Raw genomic sequence first — 19,092 nt, 5'->3', positions numbered from 1 at the left:
CAGGGGGCATGGGGTGGGTGAGGGTGGGAGGCCTCAATTTGGTCTCTCAGGTGTTTCTCTCTCTTTTTTTTTTTTTTTTTTTTTTTTTTTTTGTGGTCCTCCTTTGAGGTTGTGGGAGGAGGAAGGGGAGTATCCGACGGGTGGTTTGTTACTTCTTAGGGAATATGTTTTAGGTACCAAAACATGCCACCTAGCCACAGAGCAGCTACACCCAGAACTCGTATACTCCTTCTCTTACAGCAGGATAGATGCATCAGCTCACCCCTCCCCCATGTCCCCCCAAAACACACACGTGCCCCCCTCTGCAGGCCCCTGGGGTAGGGCCGGCTGACCCAAGGGAGGACTGCCATCCTCCACCCCACGTCACGGCCTGGGGGACACGCTGGGTGCCGGGGGCTTGCCCTCAGCTCCAGCAGCCTGAGGGCGGTGGAGTGCTGGTCTATTTGCTATACAAGAGGCTGGGAGGAAAATCTATTTGCTGCCACTCCAGTTCCCACGAGGTTCTTCGAAACGACTTCCTTGTACGATGCCCTCAGAAGCCCAGATGCCGGGTCACCAGATCCACTCCGTGTCCTTTATTCCCTCTTGTGCCTCAAACTCCTGTCCGTGCCCTTGCGTGCGTCAGCCTTTGGGCTTCCAGGGACATAGGCACTGCAAGCAAGGCAAAGGTCCCGGCCCCTCGCAGGCCTGATTTCCCTGGAGGGACCTCCCTGGAGTTCTGGGCATGTACCTCCCCTTGCTCTGGGTAGTGTCTCGAGGACCACCAGCAGCCCGAACTCAGGGGGGCTGCGCTGAGCTCTGTGTCCTAAACTGGCCCCTCTCTCATGGCACAAAGCTCTGCCTTCCCAGCCAGCCAGGTTCTAAAAGTTGGGAGCTTCCTGTGCTCCTTCTCCTCCTGATAGGCAACCCCCGTGGAGCCCAACCCACCAATGTCTCCAGGGGGCCCATCTTTCTGTCATCACTGGCTCTGCCTAGACCAGGACGATGAGACTCCCAAGGGGCCTCCCTTAAGCTGACAGGGTGCTCCTCAGCTCAGCGCCCTCGGTGCCCAGCTCTGTACCGGACGCTTTACTCACGTTGTGTCCAGTCTGACAACGAACGTGTGAGGCAGCAATTCTTGCTTGGGGGCCGTTCTGCTCCCCAGGGGCACTGCCATGTCTGGGAACATTCTAGTTAGCACAATTTCTGGGGGGGTGCAACTAGCAGCTAGTGGGCAGAGGCAGAGAATGCTCCCCAACAGCCTACAATGCCCAGGACGGCCCCCAGCACACAGGCTCATCTGTGCCCATGTTGCCAGCACTGCAAGTGGGAGACCCTGCTGCGCTCCCCTGGCCACAGCTGAGGAAGCAGGCTCTGTGCAGCCAAGTGGCTTATCCAGAGTGGCCAGGCGCTACCTGGCAAGGCCTGAAGTTCACACCGAGGTCCGTCTGACTCCAGGGGTCCTGTGGATTCTCTCCAGCAGGCTCAACAACCCTCTTCTCCAAATCCAAAGGCGCTCAGACTTGTCCTGTCCCGTGAAACCTTCCATAGCTCTGACTGCATCTGATATGAACTAGAATCTCCCCAATTCGGCATCCAGGCGCCCATGGTGGAGACCAGGTGGGGGCTCCCAGCACTCATGCCCTTATACCCCCTCCCCGCAAGTACTTCCCACAGCAAACTGACTGCGGCTTCCAGACACAGCTGACACAGCCTGAGCAGTTGGGCCACACGCTCGCTCACTGCAGAACCCTCCGCCTAGAATGCCTTTTCCTATATCCTTCAAGCCGGCCCACAAAACACTGTCCCTGACGCGGGGACCAGCCAAACTCCCTGAACCACCATCCATCCCTCTCTGCCCTGTTCTTCCAGGAAGCTCTTGACCTCCACTGGAGCCTGGAAAGCAGACTGCCCCCCAGGCCCCCCAGCGAGCCACGGAAGGCCACCTCTGTGTGGCTCCAGCCCGCAGCACTCAAGTCCCACTGAGTTGAATCAACTACTCCATCCTCTCGCACTTTAAAACCACAGAGCCCCACGGCTGACCCGTGCAGACCACGCCCTTCTGAACCCTGGCTGTTCCGCCATCATCCTTCACCTCTCATGACCAGCTTAGGCCCGACACTGTCCCTCCGAATGGTTCCTCGGACTTGATTCTTCTTGCCCACTCAGAGGCCCCTGACAAAAAGCAAGTGGCGGCTGCTAGTCCCCGTCTGTGCCCTTTATGCCAAGTGTCATTTCAGAAACAGTCCCTTCGGTGCCAGGCATGGGCCAGAGGGGTTTCCAGCTCTGCAGGGTTGATGCCGAGATACGAGCAGCAACTGCCTTCCCTCCTTTCCACGGCCTAACTGGTTCCTATCTTGTTTCTCCATCAGGGCAGGAAGCTCCGCACACCACGGCCTCCCTCCTCTTCTCCCGGCCATCCTGAGCCTGGGCCCCTGGAAGCTGAGATGCGGGGACTTTCCCGGCGGCCCTGGCTCCCAGGGCCGCCTCTACCTCCTAGTCTGCAGAGCCAGTCTGCACCCAGGAGGATTTAAATCACTAATCCCGCCCGATAATGCTAATCCCAGCTTGATATGGCTGGACATCAAAACCTGCTGTTTTACAACATTTGGTTTCTAGAAGCAACTTCCAACCGGGCTAGAGTGTCTCTGCTCTGGTTGAGTCATAAGATGAGGTTTTTAAAATCTCAAGGTGTTGTGACTTTGCAGCACCTTAAACCTCCTGAGTTAAGAGCTAGAAGTGCATGCTGGTCACAGATGAAGACGAGGACCGGGCAGTGGAGGCTGAGCTGGAACCAGGCCTCCTGCTGCCCGCCGAGCCCTGCAACATTTCCACTGCATTCGTTTGGTGGTCTCTTCTCTCTGCCAGAAATACGGCCAACGTCCTCTTTCTCTTCAGCTCCTCTGAGTGGTGCTTCCATTTGGCCTTGGCCTTTACTGATGTAGTTCTTCTTAATTAGGACCTTATACTAGGGTCCGAAGATAAGCCACAGGGGGCACGTGGGAACCCTTCTGCGAATCATCTGTAAAACTTTCGTACGCACGTATTTTTCTGTAAAGATGCTCTGTAACTTCAAACTGTCCTGGAAGTTAGGAATTGACCCCCCTAGGCTCTGGATGAGCGGTTCTCAAAGTGGTCCCCTGTCCAGAAGCCACAGCAGCATCTGGGAATTTGGGGAGAAAGACAGATTCTCAGGCCCGCCCCAGGCCTGCTGACTCAGAATCAGGCGAGGCCTCGCCGCCTGTGTGTTTGCAAGCTCCCGGGTGACCCTGCATGCTAACCACTGGTCTGAAGGTGGCCACGGAGCAAGTGCGGCCTGGGGTGGGCCACCCTCTGCCGCCAAGTCAGCTGTGGAGCCGGGGCCCCTGCCCCCCGCCCCCCCGCCACTTCCACAGCCTAGTGCTGCCTCTAGCCTCTGCCCAGAAGCTGGGCCTGCTGGAGTGGGCTCACCGTAGACACCCCCTCCTCTCTTGGGCACAATAGGCTACAAGAAGAAACCCAGAGAGGCCGCTCCCCAGCCAAGCTAGCCTCCCTGCCTAACCAGGGTAGCTGTTCTCCCCTGCAGCGTTTTGTCCACGGTCTGTTTGGAACAAGCACCTGTGTGGAGGAGAGAACCTTCAAGGCCAAGTGAGACTCTAACCTTGAAAAGTCAAGTCAAGGGACAGTGTCAGGACCTAGCCGTCAGGGAGCCCAGGGGACTGACTGGCTCTCTGGACGAAGCTGATTCCCCAGGTTGGTATCACTGATTTCAAACCCCAGCCGCCTCTGCGGGTGAGAAGGCAGGCAAGGCAGGGTTCCAGGCCTCTCTGATCCACACTGCAGAAGTCCCAAGGGGCCTGGGCCATGGGCTGGCACTTCCCACAGACTCTGCCGGCATCTCTGGAGAAAGTGCAGTAGCTGTCGGGGGTCACATCCACTTCCCTGAAGGCCCCTAAAAGCGAACAGAGCTTGTCCAGAGAGGTGGGCAAGGCTCTGAGTGTGCTAAGGAGCTGCAAAGTCAGCAAAGAAACCCTTGATGGGCACAGAGGGGAAGGAGCTGGAAAGAAGGAGGGAGAGCAGGAGGGAGGGAGGGAGAGGGAGTGAGGGAGCCCCGTCCCCCCATCAATAACACACCAGCACCCGGCCAACGCCCGCGCTGTCCGGGGCACCTGCAGGCTGCCCGTCGCTCTCCCTGGGTGTGGTCTGGCATGGGTTTCGGATTTGCTTCCCCCACTGTGGCCCTCTGAGCGACCTCCCCACCCAACCTCTGGATGGGCTAGGAGACAGGAGCTGGACCTTTTCGCAAGGCAGCACACTGCTGGGGCTCCAGAACCTTTCCAAAGGTCTAGAGACCACTGTTCCCAACCCAGAGTGGTCCCCCAGGGACTAAGTGAGGACACCTTCCCACTGAAGGGTTGTCCCTGGCCCACCAATGCCTGAGCTAATTCCTTTGCTAAGCCACCCCGCATTTCTGCCTGTGAGTGACCCGGGCTCTAGGGCTCACTGACAAAGAAGGGCGGTGCCCGCAGCCCCTTCCCCTGCAGAGCGTGTGGGAAACCAGTCTCTCCCCGGTTAAGGAGCAGCGCTGCAATACAAAACCAGAAGCAACCTGGAAACCCCTTAAGAGTCCTGCCAACAGGAGTCTTATGAGTCCCCCTGGACCAAGGCCTCTCATGGGGGTGGGGAGTGACGCCCCCAGGGCTCACTGAAGTCTGGAGACATTCCTGATCCTCTTGACTGGGGAGGGGGGGCGCTGCTGGCTCCCAGTGGGTGGGGACTGGGCTGCTGCTCAGCACCCTGCAGTGCCCAGGGCAGCCTCACACCACAGAGAAGGAACAGCCCCAAATGGCAACAGGGCTATGGCTGGGAAACCTTGCCCAGAACATGCTAAATCCTTGCAGCCCTGAGGGCTGATGTTAGGAGCTAAGGGGTCTGGCCTGGCCTGGACAGCTCCTGGGTGCACTCCCGGGGCAACAGAGGCTGAAGACAGGGCAAGGGGCCCGAGCGAGGTGAGCCCAGCTGCTGCCCCCAGCTCTCTGGGCCGTGACGGAGAGGCCCCAGCACAACACACAGGCCCCGACCCCAAACCGGACAACTAAGCAGTGTGCGCACCGCTGGCTCGCTGCTGCTGCAGTCCCGGGAGGGCTCCCGGCTCTCCGGCCCTCTCCCTGCGATCCTGACACAGACGGACGGACACAGAGATGAGCTGTGGGGGGGGGCTCCTGGGCCCCTGGACTCACCTGTCCGGTGGCCTGGCCTGAGCCATCTGAGCACACAAACTGCACGAACTCCTTCAGCGAGTCCTGCCCGTGGTGGTGGTGGTAGCGGATGGTCGGGTGCGTGAAGTATGGGCTCGACTGCTGGATGATGGATGTGGAGGGGAAGTGCAACGCTGACGCCGTGGCCCGAGGGCTCCCTGCAGGCACGTGGGCAGGAAGAAAGGACGTCAGCGGACAGAAGACAGGGGCACTGCCGGTCAGGGCACCGAGGATTCAGAGGAAAAGGGAGAATGCGCAGGAGCAGGGCCAGGACCAGGGTAAGGAGAGTGAGGGTCCGGCCTCTGGCGCAGAAGTTGAGACAGCGCAAAAAAAACAAAAACAAACTTAGTAATCAAGGTAAATAACATTTTAATGCAATATTAAAAAAAAAAAATCCAGTTGGCAACCAAGGGCCTGCACACCCACCAGATGCTTGTCTTTGTAAATAAAGTTTGATTGGAGCCAGGGCCGGGGTTTAAGGTGAGACAAGCGAGGCAGGGTCAGGCAAGCACAGCGTCAGCCTAGTCTTTTGTTTAAAATGTTCATATTTGCTAACTGTTTATTTTTGCGAAAGTTTTAATTTTTAAAAATAAGGCATTAAAACATCATTTATCGTGACAACTGAGATTTTGGGTGCCCCCTTACATTTCGCACCCAAGGGGAGAGCCAGGGCTGGGATGGGGGCCTGAGACGGGGAGGCGGGGCGGCGACGAGACGCACCTGTGGGGGCCCGGCCTGCACTGCGCAGGGCAGGGACCAGCGGCTCGTCTCCCGCAGGAGAGCGAGAGTGGGCGCGCAGCTGGTCGCTGCTGCCTGGGCCACACTGTTGAGTGCTCAGCCCCATCACACTCGCACATGCGTCCTCGCACACGTGAGCTCACACACACGACTCGCACCCCGGTGCAGGCCCCAGCTCTTCCCAGCCAGCCCTCTCCTTCCCGTCTGTTTCCAATCAGCTCGCTCTTGCTCTCGGTTTCATTAGGGGGCTGAGGAAACTTGGCTTCTCTCTGGAGTTCATAAAAGCTGAGTGGAGCTGGGCCGGCTGCCTCCCGCAGCCAAGGGCCTGGGCTCCCTGCCCCCACCTTCAGGCCACCACACCCTGCCCCAGCGCAGGCTGCCTCCAGGCTCCCCGCCAGGAGGCCCCGAGGAGGAAGCCGGGAGGGTAAACCTTGCTGTTCTCCATGTCCTACGGAAGGGCCCAGGAGATGGTGGGTGGACACGGCTGTGTCCAGAAAGAGTTCAAGCCTCTCTCTACCAGATGGGCGCCAAGATGGGGGCAGATGCAGGGGAGGGAATGGCGAGGCTGAGGACTGAGCTCCCACAACTTCCTGATTCCATCCCCTCAGGAACATCGAGGTGCTCTCCCTGCCAAGTGCTTTCTCTCGAGAACGAGGCAAGAGAGCCCCCAAGTCCGCAGCCAGCTCCATTTCGGGAAGAACAGCCCAGGTGCCACGGGAGGTCCCCGGGTTCCCATGAGTGCTCCTGTCAATCTGTGCCCCACGCCAACCTGCACTGGTGCTGGGAAGCCAGACCCTGGGCTTGGCCAGGAGCTGGGAGAGAACAGCTGAAAGGAGGGCAGAGGGGGAAGCCTAAGCTTTCCCAACTGCAGCTGGAGCGGGGAGAGGGGGACCGGGCAGGCCCGAGGCCTCTGCAGTCAGAGGGCAAGTCAGAGGAGGCCCAAGGACAGGCCTGTGCACACATCCACACACACAAGCATGCGCACACCCGGCCGCACACATGCACCCAATGCATGAGTGCACACGTGCAAGCACACAGCACACCTGCAAGCACGTTCACACGTGCACATCAGGAGCGAGAAGCAAGTGGGAGGATGCTTGGGAACAAAGTGAGGCGGCCCAGCGGCTGGCTGGTTCTCCAGCCAGTGCTGTGGTGGAGGGAGGGCCCATCCCCTTGCCCCCCGCCACTGCCATACCAGAGCCCCCTCAGAGAGCTTGGGGCTGTCGCTCTGATGGGCCCTGACCCCTTCACCTGGCCATCTGCCCCTCAGCGTTCCGCCACCTCCCCCATGGTCCCCTTCTGGGCCCCCATTTCTCACCTGGTCTGACTCCAGCAAGCACAGGCAGCGGGTGGTGAGTGAAAGCCATGCGCGGGGAGCTGCCCTGAGAGGAGAGGGCACTGCAGAAGTCCAGCTTTCCTGACTTCTTTAGAGAAGCCGGGCCTGGGGGGAGGAATCAGCAACACAGTGCAGGTTTAGCTGGGCCAGGGCGGGAGCGGGGAAGGCGGGAAAGCCAGCAGCTCACTCCTCTCCTCGGCCCTCCCGCCCGGCCCCTCGGCTCCTCCTGCCCCCTGGGCCCGCCGCCGGCCTGCCGGGCAGCGGGTGAGTGGGGCTCCGTCTTGCCTCCCCTGACAAGCGGATCCCGAGCTCACGGAGCACAGATGAAAGGGTGGGATGCAGGGCTAGGGGGCCGGGAAGGGCACTGGGGGCAAGAGCTGCCTGGGCCAGGGGCCCCAGAGGCTGCACTGTCGCAGGACGGGATGTTTCAGGGCTTCGTTTTGCTCCCAGTGCCGGAACTGGGGTGGCATTTAGCAGACAGGGGCACAGAGAACACCCCTCCAGGACCCTGATGCTGCCAACCAAGGTCATCTCAGTGCCCAGTGGGCACCACATCCAAACAACACTATGACCAAGCAGGGCCCCAGGGCCAGGTCCTCTGCAGGATCTTGTCCCTTCTCTGGGCTGTGCCTCAGAGGCTGTGCCCAGGCGGGTGGCGGGGGCGTGGGGGGGTAGGGGGCAGGTGGAGTCACAGCAGATCTCTACAGCTGCCATCTTTGAGGCGCAAATCAATAGTTTGGGTGGGGGGTCGGGGGCTGCAGAACAGAGAAATAAGAGCCATTTAAACCACAGAAGGAAGAGGCGGGGGAAGGGCGAACTCCCAGCCGCCAGAAGAGGTGTTATCTGGCGGCAGCTGTGTGCCACCTGATAGCTGGCATGGTGGGGGGGGGGAGCGCCCCCACCAGCTGTGCACAGCTGTCCCCTAGGCCGCACAGCACCTCCCCAGCTGTTCCCTGTCCTGCAGCTGGGCTGCTTAATCGGCGATTTGTCTCAGCACAGGGAAGCAACATAGGAAGGGAGTATGGAGGACAAGAGGAAAGCGAGGAAGCTGGGTGCCGCAGCGGGAGGGTGTCGGGAGCCGTGCGTGCGTGGCAGGGCTGCCGGAAGGAGCAGAGATGGCAGGCTCCACAGCAGACAGCCAAGGAAGGACAGAGCAGGAGCCTAGAGGAGAGGACTCCATGGGAGCCAGGTCTGGGCATAGGGGCCTGGAGGCCACCAGCCATGGTGGATGTATCCATAAGGCACGTGAGGCCTTAAGGAAGCAGTCGCTTAACTGAGACCCTGGGATGGGTGTCTTCAGGGCCTTCTCAACTGCTTCTATACCTCCCAAGGCTCCCCAGGGAAGCATGTGAGCTGTGCTGGCCCATGTCCCCTGCCTGCCTCCAGGAAGCCCTAGGAGGGGCACCCAAATATGTGTGGAGCGATGTCCCCCAGAGGACAGCCTTGATGGCGATCCAGAGCCTGCTCCCTTAGCCCGAGGCCTGGAGGAGAACCCTCCTCCCCTCCTCCTGGGGAGCCAAGAGCAGCAGCCGATTCTGTGTCTGGGGCGGCACCTCCCCACCCTTTGGCCTTGTTTCTTCTCCTGCCCAGCCCCCCGCCCATCCACTTGGCCCTTCCCAGTAGGGCCACATCTGGAAAACACCAGGAAAAGCGCCACTGGGTCCGACCCTCACTTTCCTGCGCCGGAAAACAAAGCCTCAGTCCCCGGGCCTGGGCACAGCAGAGGTGCCTTGTGCTCACGTCACACAGGCGGGCCGTGCTCCCCGGCCCCAGGTACTTGCACCCCCAGGACACAACACAGGCTGCACCACCCGTGTGCCAGGCAGAAGCACCCTGCAGCCAGCCTCCTCACATCTGCACGCGAGTGCACGCACATTCAGGCACACACCTCCTTCTATTCCACCTGGGCTCTCCAGGTCTGCCCACGCCTCCCGGCAAGCCTGGAAGGGACGGCGGCTGGGTTCGCCAGGAAGGGGGCGACTAGAGATGGTCGGGAGGCCTAAAGACAATTCTGCTCACCCTTTACTAGACTCTGCTCCTTTCTGGGAAGCCGAGCCCTTTAAACCAGCAGTTCTCAGCTCAGTCAGCTCAGGAAGAGTCTATCCTCACCCCACCCAGGGGACATTCAGCAGTGTTTGGAGACATTTTTGGCCATCGCACCTGTTGTGGAGGGGTGTGCTACTGGCATCTAGTGGGCGGAGGCCCGGGTTGCTGCTCCACGGCCCACGGTGCCCAGGACGCCTGCCACAGAGCGATCCAGCCCCAAGTGTCGGCGGCGCCCTGTCTGAGCAACTGCTTTAAACCACGAAGACCACAGAGCTGGGGTAACCTTTCTACAGAGATCCCAAGAGAAAAAGCCCACGAAGGCTTCGAAGAGGAGGCCACGGCCACCACTGCAGGGCAACAGGGGCCTCTGCTTTCCCCCTGCCGTGTCAGCGGGCTCTGCTGCCCACGCAGGGCGGCCCTGCTGCTCGCCTCTGCTCCCTTCTCCAGCCTGGACTGCCCTCCGCTGGAGGACCAGGAGGCGAGAAGCCAGGCAGTGCCCGCGGTGGGGGCACCAGTGGGAGAACTGCCAGGTAAACTGAGGGGGAAAAAGAGGTTCTGGGCTGCCCTTGCGCTGGGCCAGGCCCCGTGACGCCCATACCTGCATCCACATCGTTGGGCCACCCGCTGGACTGGCTGCTGCCAGCCGCTGGGGAGCGGCCTGTCCCCGGATAGAAGACATCGTCAACAGGGCTCTCCATCTCGCTGTCATCGATGGACTTGGGGCGCTTGGTGGTGCTGGGAAAGGAGGAGAGGGAGCAGGTGGGCCACGGGCAGGCCGAGGTACTGGGACTCAGGTTGAGGAAGCCTGAGCCGAGGGCCCTCCGTGCTGGGCGCAGGTGCCTACCGACAGCAGCGTCTCTGGGCACTCACTCGTGTCCGCCCCCAGACCAGCCCCGGAGCCCCTTGGGCCCAGCCCGCCTGATCCTCCTCCTCCTCCTCAATCACCTTCTTGGTCCTTGATATCGTCATCTACCGAGCTGCCCAAGTCAAAGAAGTGGGCAAAACCCTCAGCTGCTGCTTTGGCCCCACCTTCTATTTCCCATCAGCCCCCAGGGCCAGGGTGAGGCGACTGAGGAACTCACTGGGGAAAAGAATGCCGGGGGTGCCCCAAAACTCCATCACCGAGACGGTATAGATGTGAAAACGGTATAACATTTTAACGTGATACTTAAACAGATCAGAATGAACACCAAAATTCCTCACAATAAACCAAAACATCCACGTTTTTTAAAAAAGGAACAGGACCCCACCCTGCCCTGCACGACGGACCCTGACAAGGGCCGACTGTGTCCAGCCCGAAACAGCGCTGGATGCCGCCGCCCTTCCCGCTCGTGCCGCTCCCCCACCTCCGGACCCGGGCCTCCCCCAGCCGGGCAGATGGCCTCTACCTGGCCGTTGCCTTGCCCACACATGTTGCTGCGGGAGGCGCTTTCTGAGCCCACACCCCCAGCATCCCCTGCTTAAAGCCCTTCGGTGGGTTTTTAGTCTAAACACCTTGCTCTGGCCTCCGAAACCCCCCATGGAGGGGTCCTGCCAGCCTGTGCGGCCCCCGCTGGGATGGAGGCTGCGCGCTCTGCCTGGAGTGTCCCCCCACGCCCTCCCCAGCACCCTGCAGGCCTGGGCTCTAGCGCCACACTCCCACGAGGGAGACCACCTCAGATTCCCCCTGGGAGCGCCTTCCAGGCAGAGCCATGCCTGGTTCAGGTTTGTGTTCCCAGGGCTGAGTGCCCACGACAACACAAAGCACCAAGTTCAGGGGACGGGGAGCACAGTGGGCCCGGGCAGCCCTGGGGCCAGCACCCTCCACAAGGGGTGACGTTTGGCAGCACCCAGGGAGCTGTAGTGGAGCTGCTCGCAACACCTGAGATGGCTTGGTGGCGGGGGAGAGGGGAGGGGAAGGCGGGGGGGGGGGGTGCTGGGCTTACCTGGTGGAAGGAGGGGAGGTGATGGACCGCCGCCCCAGGGTCACCTGGTTTATGTTGTAGTAGTTGGGACTCTCCAGGTCCGCCAGCGAAAAGTTGGGCCCTGATGCTGTTGCAACAGGAGCTGCGAAGAAGAAGCGAGAGGTGATTAGCCTGGAACGTGCAGGAGGCACAGTGGAGTCTGTTTTGTTGCCACGAGCAGCTCCCCAGAAGCCCCGGGGCAAGGTCACTGTGCGGCCTGCTGAAGAAACCTCCTCCTGGCTGGGGCTCGCTGGAGAGGAGCCCTTAGTTGTGATTTTTCCCCTCAGGCAGAGATCAGAGGTTCAGCTCTCTGGACACCTCTGCTCCACTCAGCCTGGCGCCTGGGAGGCAGGCGATGTCCCGTGAAGCCCTGTCTGTCCTCCGTTCCCCCCCCCCCGCCCCCCACCAGAACCCCCTCAGTAGGTGGCCATCTCCTCAGCCTGTCCCTGCTGACTCAGCCTTGGCCGGGAAGAGAGGATTCACTTACTCTGTGATACTCTGACCAGCTCCGTCACATTCCAGACCCCGGAAGTCACAAAACAGTCCTGGAAACTTAAGTGCCCTGAGGAGGGAAAAGAGCCAGTGAGGGAGTGGAAGCAAGGCCAGGAGGGGCTGCCTGCCTGTTTCCTCAAAGCTCTCCCACCTCCCCACTGCTCGCTCCCAAGGCCCCGGCTGGCCCTCAGGTCTACGAGGAAGGGGGGTGTGCTCCAGGTGAGTCCCCTCCCCTCCCGCTGGCAGCCAAAGTTCAGTTAAGGGACAACTGAATAAAAGGGGAAGAACTGGTGGAAGATTGGGGGGCGGGGGTTGGGGGCAGGACAGGCCGGGAGGCTGTAGGCAGGAGGGCAGGCGGGCTGGGGGAACTGACCATTGGGCAGTGGTTTGATGTCCGCATCTCCTTGCTGGTTTGAACTATCTGATTGTCCGGATTCTGCAGGAGACACAAAGGAGAGGATGGGTCAAAATCAAAGCGCTCCGCAATAGCTACCTCTCCAGCCCTGTACACACACACCTTCTCCCTCCCTCCAGGAGCTGCCCAGGGAGACTCAGGAGACCGGAAGAGGGAGAAGAAACTCCTGTGGTGGAGATTCCTGGGCACTGCAGGGCATTTGGCAGCATCCCTGGCCTCCACCCACTAGATGCCAGTAGCACCCCAGTTGTGACAAGCAAAACCATCTCCAGACACTGCCCGATGTGCCCTGGGGACAACGTCCCCAGTGGGTGAACAGCACTGGCTGAGAGTCAGGGCAAGAAGGGCATCTAGGGGAGAAGCCAGAGACCACTGCACAGCTGGGGTGGACCCGAGGGCTCCCCATCTTCCACCGCCTCAAGCGCCCAGAGAAGCAGCCCCTTCCTTCCCTCACTTCATTAACTGGAGCCTTTCCTGCCTTCCTGAGCCACCCCCACCTCACCTTTATGCTCACAGGCAGTGCCTGGCAACACGGAGGGGGGAGGCCTGCCCTGACGCCGTTGCCCGCTCTGTGCCAGCCTGTCTGGGCTGTCTCATGCCCCAGTGCCACAGCTGCTCAGAGGGAGCCCCGAAACAAGGGCCCATTGTGCAGTGGGAGCTCGCAGAGGGCTGGGGGCAGGGTGGAGTGTGTGTGTGAATATTTTGCCGAGCTTGGGAAAGCCCCCCGCCCCCACCCCCCAGGTCCTCAAAGCTTTGTGTGCTAGGGGCACAACGGGGCCCTCCAGAATGCCTGCCTGGGCACGACAGCTGGTGACAGGGTGGCGGAGGGGGGCCTAGGCAGGATGTGGGGCAGGAGGAAGGCAGGCACTTGGTAAAGAATCAGCTGCTCGCAGGGGGACCACATGAGGGTGGCATTGGAAAACTGGGCACTGGTGTTGGCCAGGCCTTGGAGCGATCCTGCCTCCTGGTCGCACCCACCACCCTGAGATCAGCCTACTGTCTGGGAATCTGCCCCCCACCAGCCTTGCAGCTGAGCTGCTCGCACTGGGGAGGAACCAGCGAGGAGATTCCTGAAGGGCAGCGTGGGCCCCCACTGGCTGGCAGAACAGCAGCCTTCTCAGAGCAAGGGCCCCATCATGGCTCAAGCCATTTCCTGGGAACCTGCCTCACTATGGGGGGTGGGGGGAGGAGAGGCTGCCCCCCGCACGGTTTCGGGCCCCGCTCCCCCCATCCTTTACTTTGTTAGATTTCTTTTTAATGCCAAAAAATAGTAACAAATCTTGTCATAAATCAAGAAAACAGAGGCTTAAAGGAGATGGCTAATGGGTTCCCCTCACGCCTTCCAGAGTGGGGTTCTTCTTTCTGCACCGCCCTGCGCACTCGCACGTGGAGATGGCGAAGCCCGGCCGGGCCGCCTCCTTGTTAGTGGCACTCTGTTCTGGAGAGAGCTCGCGAGATCGCCTCCGAAGTTCTCGGGAGGGCATGTGCCCTCTGTGCCATGGCATCCTATGGGTGTGAATCTCCTGTCACTCTGTCACCATTCCTGGCTCTCTAGGTCTGTTTCAAGCCCCCGGCAGGCCCGGAGGGAGCAGGGAAGGGGCCAAGGCAGCAGGCGGCCCACCCTAGGGCCTCCCTGGACCCATACTTTGGGCCTGCTCCCTCTCAGGGCTGCCCTTGCCCCCGTTACTAACTCAGGAAGGCCAGAGCCTCAGGACCCCCCTGGGGAGCCCCGCAAGGGGCACATGCTCTAGCCTCTGCTGCCCAGGGGGTCCCGGCTACCAGCCCCACCTGTCCTGGGACCAACTCAGTCCCCACCAAGCCCCGCAGGCCTGGGTCAGTGAAGTGGGGGAGACAGAGGAGGCCCTGGATACCCGCCCCCCCCCCCCGGCAGGACTGGTCCTGGCTCCCTGAAAATGGCCCAGTGGAGAAGGAACGCTTTGCGCATGCACACTCCCAGCCCAGGGACACAAAGACGAGAGAGAACCCGACAAAGAGATGGAGGTGGACCAGTGGCTGCGGCAGACAAATGGGGCTACGGGCGAGCGCCGCAGACAGGAAACCCTTCGAAACCAGGACACTGCCCCAAACGTTATTGCTGTTATTCCTATTAGCTCCACGCAGAGAAGCGAGCAGGCACGCCGACCCGCGCGGGCGAGGCTGCTGCCACGCGCCTCCGCGCGCCGCTCCGGGCGCTGCTGGCAGCCATTTTAGCCCTTGGCAGCCATCTTACGCCTGGCGCCCCACAATGCCACCACCTCCGGCCCGGCAGGCTCCGCTCCGCTCCAGGACAAAAGGCAGAGACGCTGGAAATCTGGACCCAGGCTCCGAGGCACAGAAGCCAGCCCTGCAGCCGGGGCAGCTGCGGCCTGGGCCCCCGCCCTCCTGCTCGGCGGCACAAGCGCCTACCTCCCAGCCAGCACCGCCGCGCGGAAGGGACAGGGAGGGCTGAGGCCAGGGGCCTGAGGGTACCGCGCTCTGCTCAAGGCCCTGAAGCCCCCACGGGCCGTCCCCAGGCCCAAGGGCTCCACTAGTTTTTCAAAAGGGGACCCCTGCCCCAACAGGGCAGTAAGTGATGGGAGCAGGCCTGTGCCCCCCGCCCCCCAAAGTCAGCTCAGGACTGTGTCTTGGACAGATGGGGGAGGGGCTGGCAGGGGCCCAGCCGGTGGCTGCTGGGCCCAGACGGACTGCTGGGCCCGCGTGCACAGGCCCCGGGGAGGGCCAGGGGACACCCGCCCCACCCAGAGGTGGGGGCCAGCTTTCTTACACAAGGGGCTCTTTGGGAGCCATGCCCTGAAACCAGGGCCTGCTCTGGACAGCCCCCGGGGAGCACACAACACCCCAGCACCTGACTCCCTTCTGTCTGGGCTCCCTGGGGGAGGGGATAACCCCAGGCCTCAGGACAGACAGGAGGAAGGCCCCAGGCCCCGCCTCATGGCTGCTCAGCTTTTATCTGGCAGAATGGGGCTTATCAGAACCACCAGCTGAACAAACACACAAATCCACGGTTAGTGAGAGAAAACCCTCTGCCTGAACTCTTTATCTCCTGTTCGCAGGCCCCACGCACTGCCCCCTGCCAACAGCACAGGGGGAGACCCGGCTGCCGCGCGGTGGGGGCCCCTCTCCCCACGCCCCCCCTTGTCCCTGACCCAGCGCCGGGTGGCTCTCCTCCGGCAGCCCCTGCCAGGCCGGCGTGCATGAGTGAGCTCCTGCCGCACGGACCCCCCTCCAGTGTCTGCTTTCTCACTGGGGACAATGGGCCAGCTGGTGGCCTGCGGGCCAGTGGAGAGGCAGGACGGTGTTGGCTGGCACAAGGCGGGCAGGTGCCCGGCTCCGTCTTTTATTCTTTCCCGCCCAGCCTGCATCCCCGAGACTGTCACTCTGATCCCTCAGCCTTTCAGGGCCACATCCCCTGGCAGCCTTTCCAGCCTCGGCCTTCTCTCTGGCCTGGTCATCAGAGCCGCGGGAACCCTAAGCACATACCCCCAGTTCAGGGCCACCCTGACAGAGGCCAGCACAGAAAGCCGGACCCCCCTCCCCCGCCCCCGCCTGACCCTCTCTCCAGAGACTACAGCTGCCCTAAATTCCTGGGGACGCTGGAGACAGGACAGAGGGACCAGGGGCACTGTTACCTCTCCTCGGCCGCACGACAGCATGTTTCCCTCTTTCCCGTGCTGAGGACCAGAGAGCGCCATCTGCGCTCTAAGCATCCTCCCACGGTGCCCGTCCTAGGAGGCCTCCTCAAAACCAAGGCCGGCCAGCATGTCCGCGGATGGATGCCTGGGCGGGCAGGCAGGCATCGGGGCCCCTGCCCCGGGCCAGGTTTTGGGATGGAGAGAATTTTGGAGCCCACGGCTTGGTCTGGATGTTGCCGGAGGTCAGGCTAGCTTGTGCTGCACACAAAAGCATGCTCTGCTGACTGTCCTCCACCTGTCCTCCTCTTGGGGCCTGGGCTACTCCTGTGATCCACATCTCCAAGGCACAGGCCTCGCCTGCCAGTGGTGCCTGGGGTCTCTGGCGACCCAGAAGGCTCCCAGAAGTGAGAACTATGCAGGAGAAGGCGACGAATCTGGACTGCCTGAGGGTGGGCCCACGTGAGCTCCCCAGAGCAAGGCTCTGAAATTGGAGGGACTGTTCCCCATTTACCTGCACACATGTCAGTGGTCACCCCGTGTCAATGGCCTGTGGACTGGCAGGCAGCCTGGTTCAAGGACCCTGGCCTGGGCGAGGCTCAGCTCATGGTTGGCAGTGTGGGCCCCTCTCTTCCTCAAGTCCCTCTGTGTCCCTTGGCGCCAGCAGTGCCCCCAGTGCTGTCCTCCTTACCCTCCATCAGCTCTGCCTTCTCAGCCCTTGATGCTCCCAATTTCTTTCATTCAGCTCTTAGCCTTCCTCCCTGGCATCTGTTGTCTTGATTCTGCATCCCTCTTTCTGTCCTTCCTTCTCCTTCACTTCTCTTCTCTCCAGCCCCATTTTCTATTCTGATCCTGCCTGTTTGCACACGTGTGTGTACGTGTGCGCACACGTGTGCGTGTTTCCAAGAGGGCTCTGCCTCTTCCTCGGAGTTCTGGAGGGGGAAGCTCCAGCTGCCAAGAGGAGCTGGGTGCTACACATGAACCCGACTGACAGCATGTTTTTATATATATTTTTTCCAGTCACAGGCAGGGAGATATTTATGGCTCCTGCTAGGTGAGGGAGGAATTCCTGCATGCTGCAGCGAAGAACACTGCCTCAGCTCCCGCCGGACACACACTCTGAGAAAAGGCCATATGTAGCTCACTGGCCGGCTGCCCCCACGCGCATCACTGATGGAGGGAGTTCCTCAGCGTTGAGGGGCACACAGACCTGGCTCAGCCACACCCACACACGCGCACCCAAGCGCGTGCACACGCCCAGGCCCACACAACTTGGAGATGCCTCCAGCCCCATCCTGCCGTCCTGCAGGGGTGCAGTGAGCGGCGCACCCAGAGCTGTGGTCCCACACTGCGCCCAGCACACACTGCGCTAAGCACCAGGCCAGACAGAAAACCCCTCCAGCTGTGCCCTGAACGCTGCCCTTCGGGGACTGGGGGCAGAGCCCCTCAGGGTCCGCCATCCTTCCCTGGCTCTGCCCAGGCCGGAGCTTCAGGGAGCCGGTGGGGTGTGCTCTATTCTGGAGGCGCTGTCCTCTGAAGGGCCAGCGCAGTTCAGGAGCTGCTCGGCCCTCCCCAGTGTGGCACGGCCCCTCCCCCACCCCTCTGTGATTCCGGAGCGTCGAGGGCACGGGAAACCCAATCTCAAGGGGAGCCAGAGGCCCGGCCTGCGGCAATCAGAGCCGGAGAATATAACTATTGTGCCTCTTGAAACCTAAGTCTGAGAATCTGAGACACCCTGAGGAGGGAAGCAGGACGGATGGGGGGCTAGGGGGGCGGGTCACAGAGGGGTTCTCCCCATCTCCGCAAACAGGAGATGGGGACCAGGAAGTCCTTGAGAATGCAGGGCAGCCAGAGGGCAGAGGGGGGCGGGGCTCAACCTGGGCCAGGCCCGGGGGCTTCCAGGATCTTCCCCTTCTTACTGCCGCTCCTCACTCTGCCTCCACAAGCCAGCTTGCACTGGCACGAGCCCTGGGGCCATCCTGAGGTTCCTCCCTCCCTTCTCATGCCCAGACCTAGGGGCCCGAGCACACAGCCCCGAAGCTGTGGGTCAGGGTAGGCAGGGTAGGGAGACATGCCCCCTGTTCCCCTCATCCCTCCTCTTCTCATTCCCCCTCCACTTATAGATCCAGAAGGGCTTGAGCCTTTGACTTGAATCACTTGCGCAGGGAGGAGGGGACGAGTGATAGGGAAGAAGAGGCCCGGTCACACCTGTAACACACAGGTGGTCTGGACCTGCTCTGGCCGTCTCTGGGGCTGGGGCTCAAAGAAGGCCATTGACGGTGGGATGGGGATGAGACAGAAGATGAGGCCACAGAGACCCGGCAGGCCAGGGCCAGCATCTGGATGGGGCATTCACCCTCGGTCCCTGACCCCAGCCCTGCCGTGAAGCTACGGGAAGGGAGGCGAAGGCAAGGCCGTGGGCCCCTCCGGTGCCCGAGACCAGCAGGGTGCGCTCAGGCAGGCCTGGGGCCTCCCGGCAGGGCACCCCGTGGTGCGAGCTGCTCAGCGCCCTCCGCCCTGCCGCTGCGGGGAGAAACCGCCTCAGGGCTCCCCGGCCTGGGGGGGGCTTGAGATGGGACCTGGGCGCTGAAGCCTGGGGGAACTGGGTACTCAGGTGCTCGTCCCCATGGGCCGAAACAGTGGCCAGTGAAGGAGAGAGGAGGGACACGCCCCAGCGCCGAGCAGAGCACCCAGCCGGTGGATAGGGGCCAGGCCAGTATTAACAAATGAGCCCCCTCCCCCGGCCAAAGCAGCACTGGGAGACACAGGTGGGTCTGCAGGAGACGCCGGGCTGACCCCCAGCACCTCAGACATCAGTGCACCACGGCGGTCAGTGGGGTGACTGAGCAGACCCAGTGCCTGGCAGTAACACCATCCCGGATGTTCTGGAGGTGCCCAGGGGCTGGGAAGTCACCAGAGAGGGACTCACGGTGAAGCAGCCATTACTGAAGGAGGCAAAGGGAGGGACCCGCGGGAGATGGAGGGTGGCAGGAGTCCGCGGCCCCGGGCCCCTCTCCCCCTCCGTCCTGAGCTTGCCCTTGGCCTACCCAGGCAGGTGTGTCCTTGGTCTGGACCCCATGCCCAGTCAGGGCGGCCACAAAAGTACTCTACCACTGAGGACACCCAGGCTGGGTGGGCTGACCTCCCCCCACACAGAGGGGCGAAGAGCGTACAGCAAGGTGAGGGGCAACGGGGGCGGGCAACCAGCAAGAGCGGCACGTTCAGATCATGAACTCAATCTGCCTGCCCAGCGACCCTGGCCAAGTTCTGAACTGTT

At 61.7% G+C, this 19,092-nt stretch overlaps 1 protein-coding gene across 5 annotated transcripts in view; it reads right to left on the bottom strand.

The window, feature by feature from the left end:
• The window catches only part of NFIX (nuclear factor I X), a 93,440-nt gene that overhangs the window by 8,919 nt on the left and 65,429 nt on the right, over positions 1-19,092 (bottom strand). For 3 of the 5 annotated variants that reach the window (XM_054563529.1, XM_054563534.1, XM_054563532.1), the window contains exons 3-8: positions 12,145-12,207; positions 11,767-11,841; positions 11,262-11,382; positions 9,935-10,071; positions 7,273-7,395; positions 5,199-5,374 (exon numbers count right to left, since the gene is read on the bottom strand). In XM_054563529.1, coding sequence (XP_054419504.1) covers positions 5,199-5,374; positions 7,273-7,395; positions 9,935-10,071; positions 11,262-11,382; positions 11,767-11,841; positions 12,145-12,207 — 695 coding nt within the window. The remainder of the gene's footprint in view (positions 1-5,198; positions 5,375-7,272; positions 7,396-9,934; positions 10,072-11,261; positions 11,383-11,766; positions 11,842-12,144; positions 12,208-19,092) is intronic. The other 2 variants (XM_054563533.1, XM_054563535.1) reach the window with 1 other exon arrangement.

Source organism: Pteronotus mesoamericanus, unplaced genomic scaffold, assembly GCF_021234165.1.
Source record: "Pteronotus mesoamericanus isolate MK-2021 breed Mesoamerican mustached bat unplaced genomic scaffold, CSHL_Meso_final scaffold_827, whole genome shotgun sequence".
Taxonomy (NCBI): Eukaryota; Metazoa; Chordata; class Mammalia; order Chiroptera; family Mormoopidae; genus Pteronotus; species Pteronotus mesoamericanus.
The sequence above is the reverse complement of the archived record's forward strand: the minus strand, read 5'-3'. Positions and strand labels throughout refer to the sequence as shown.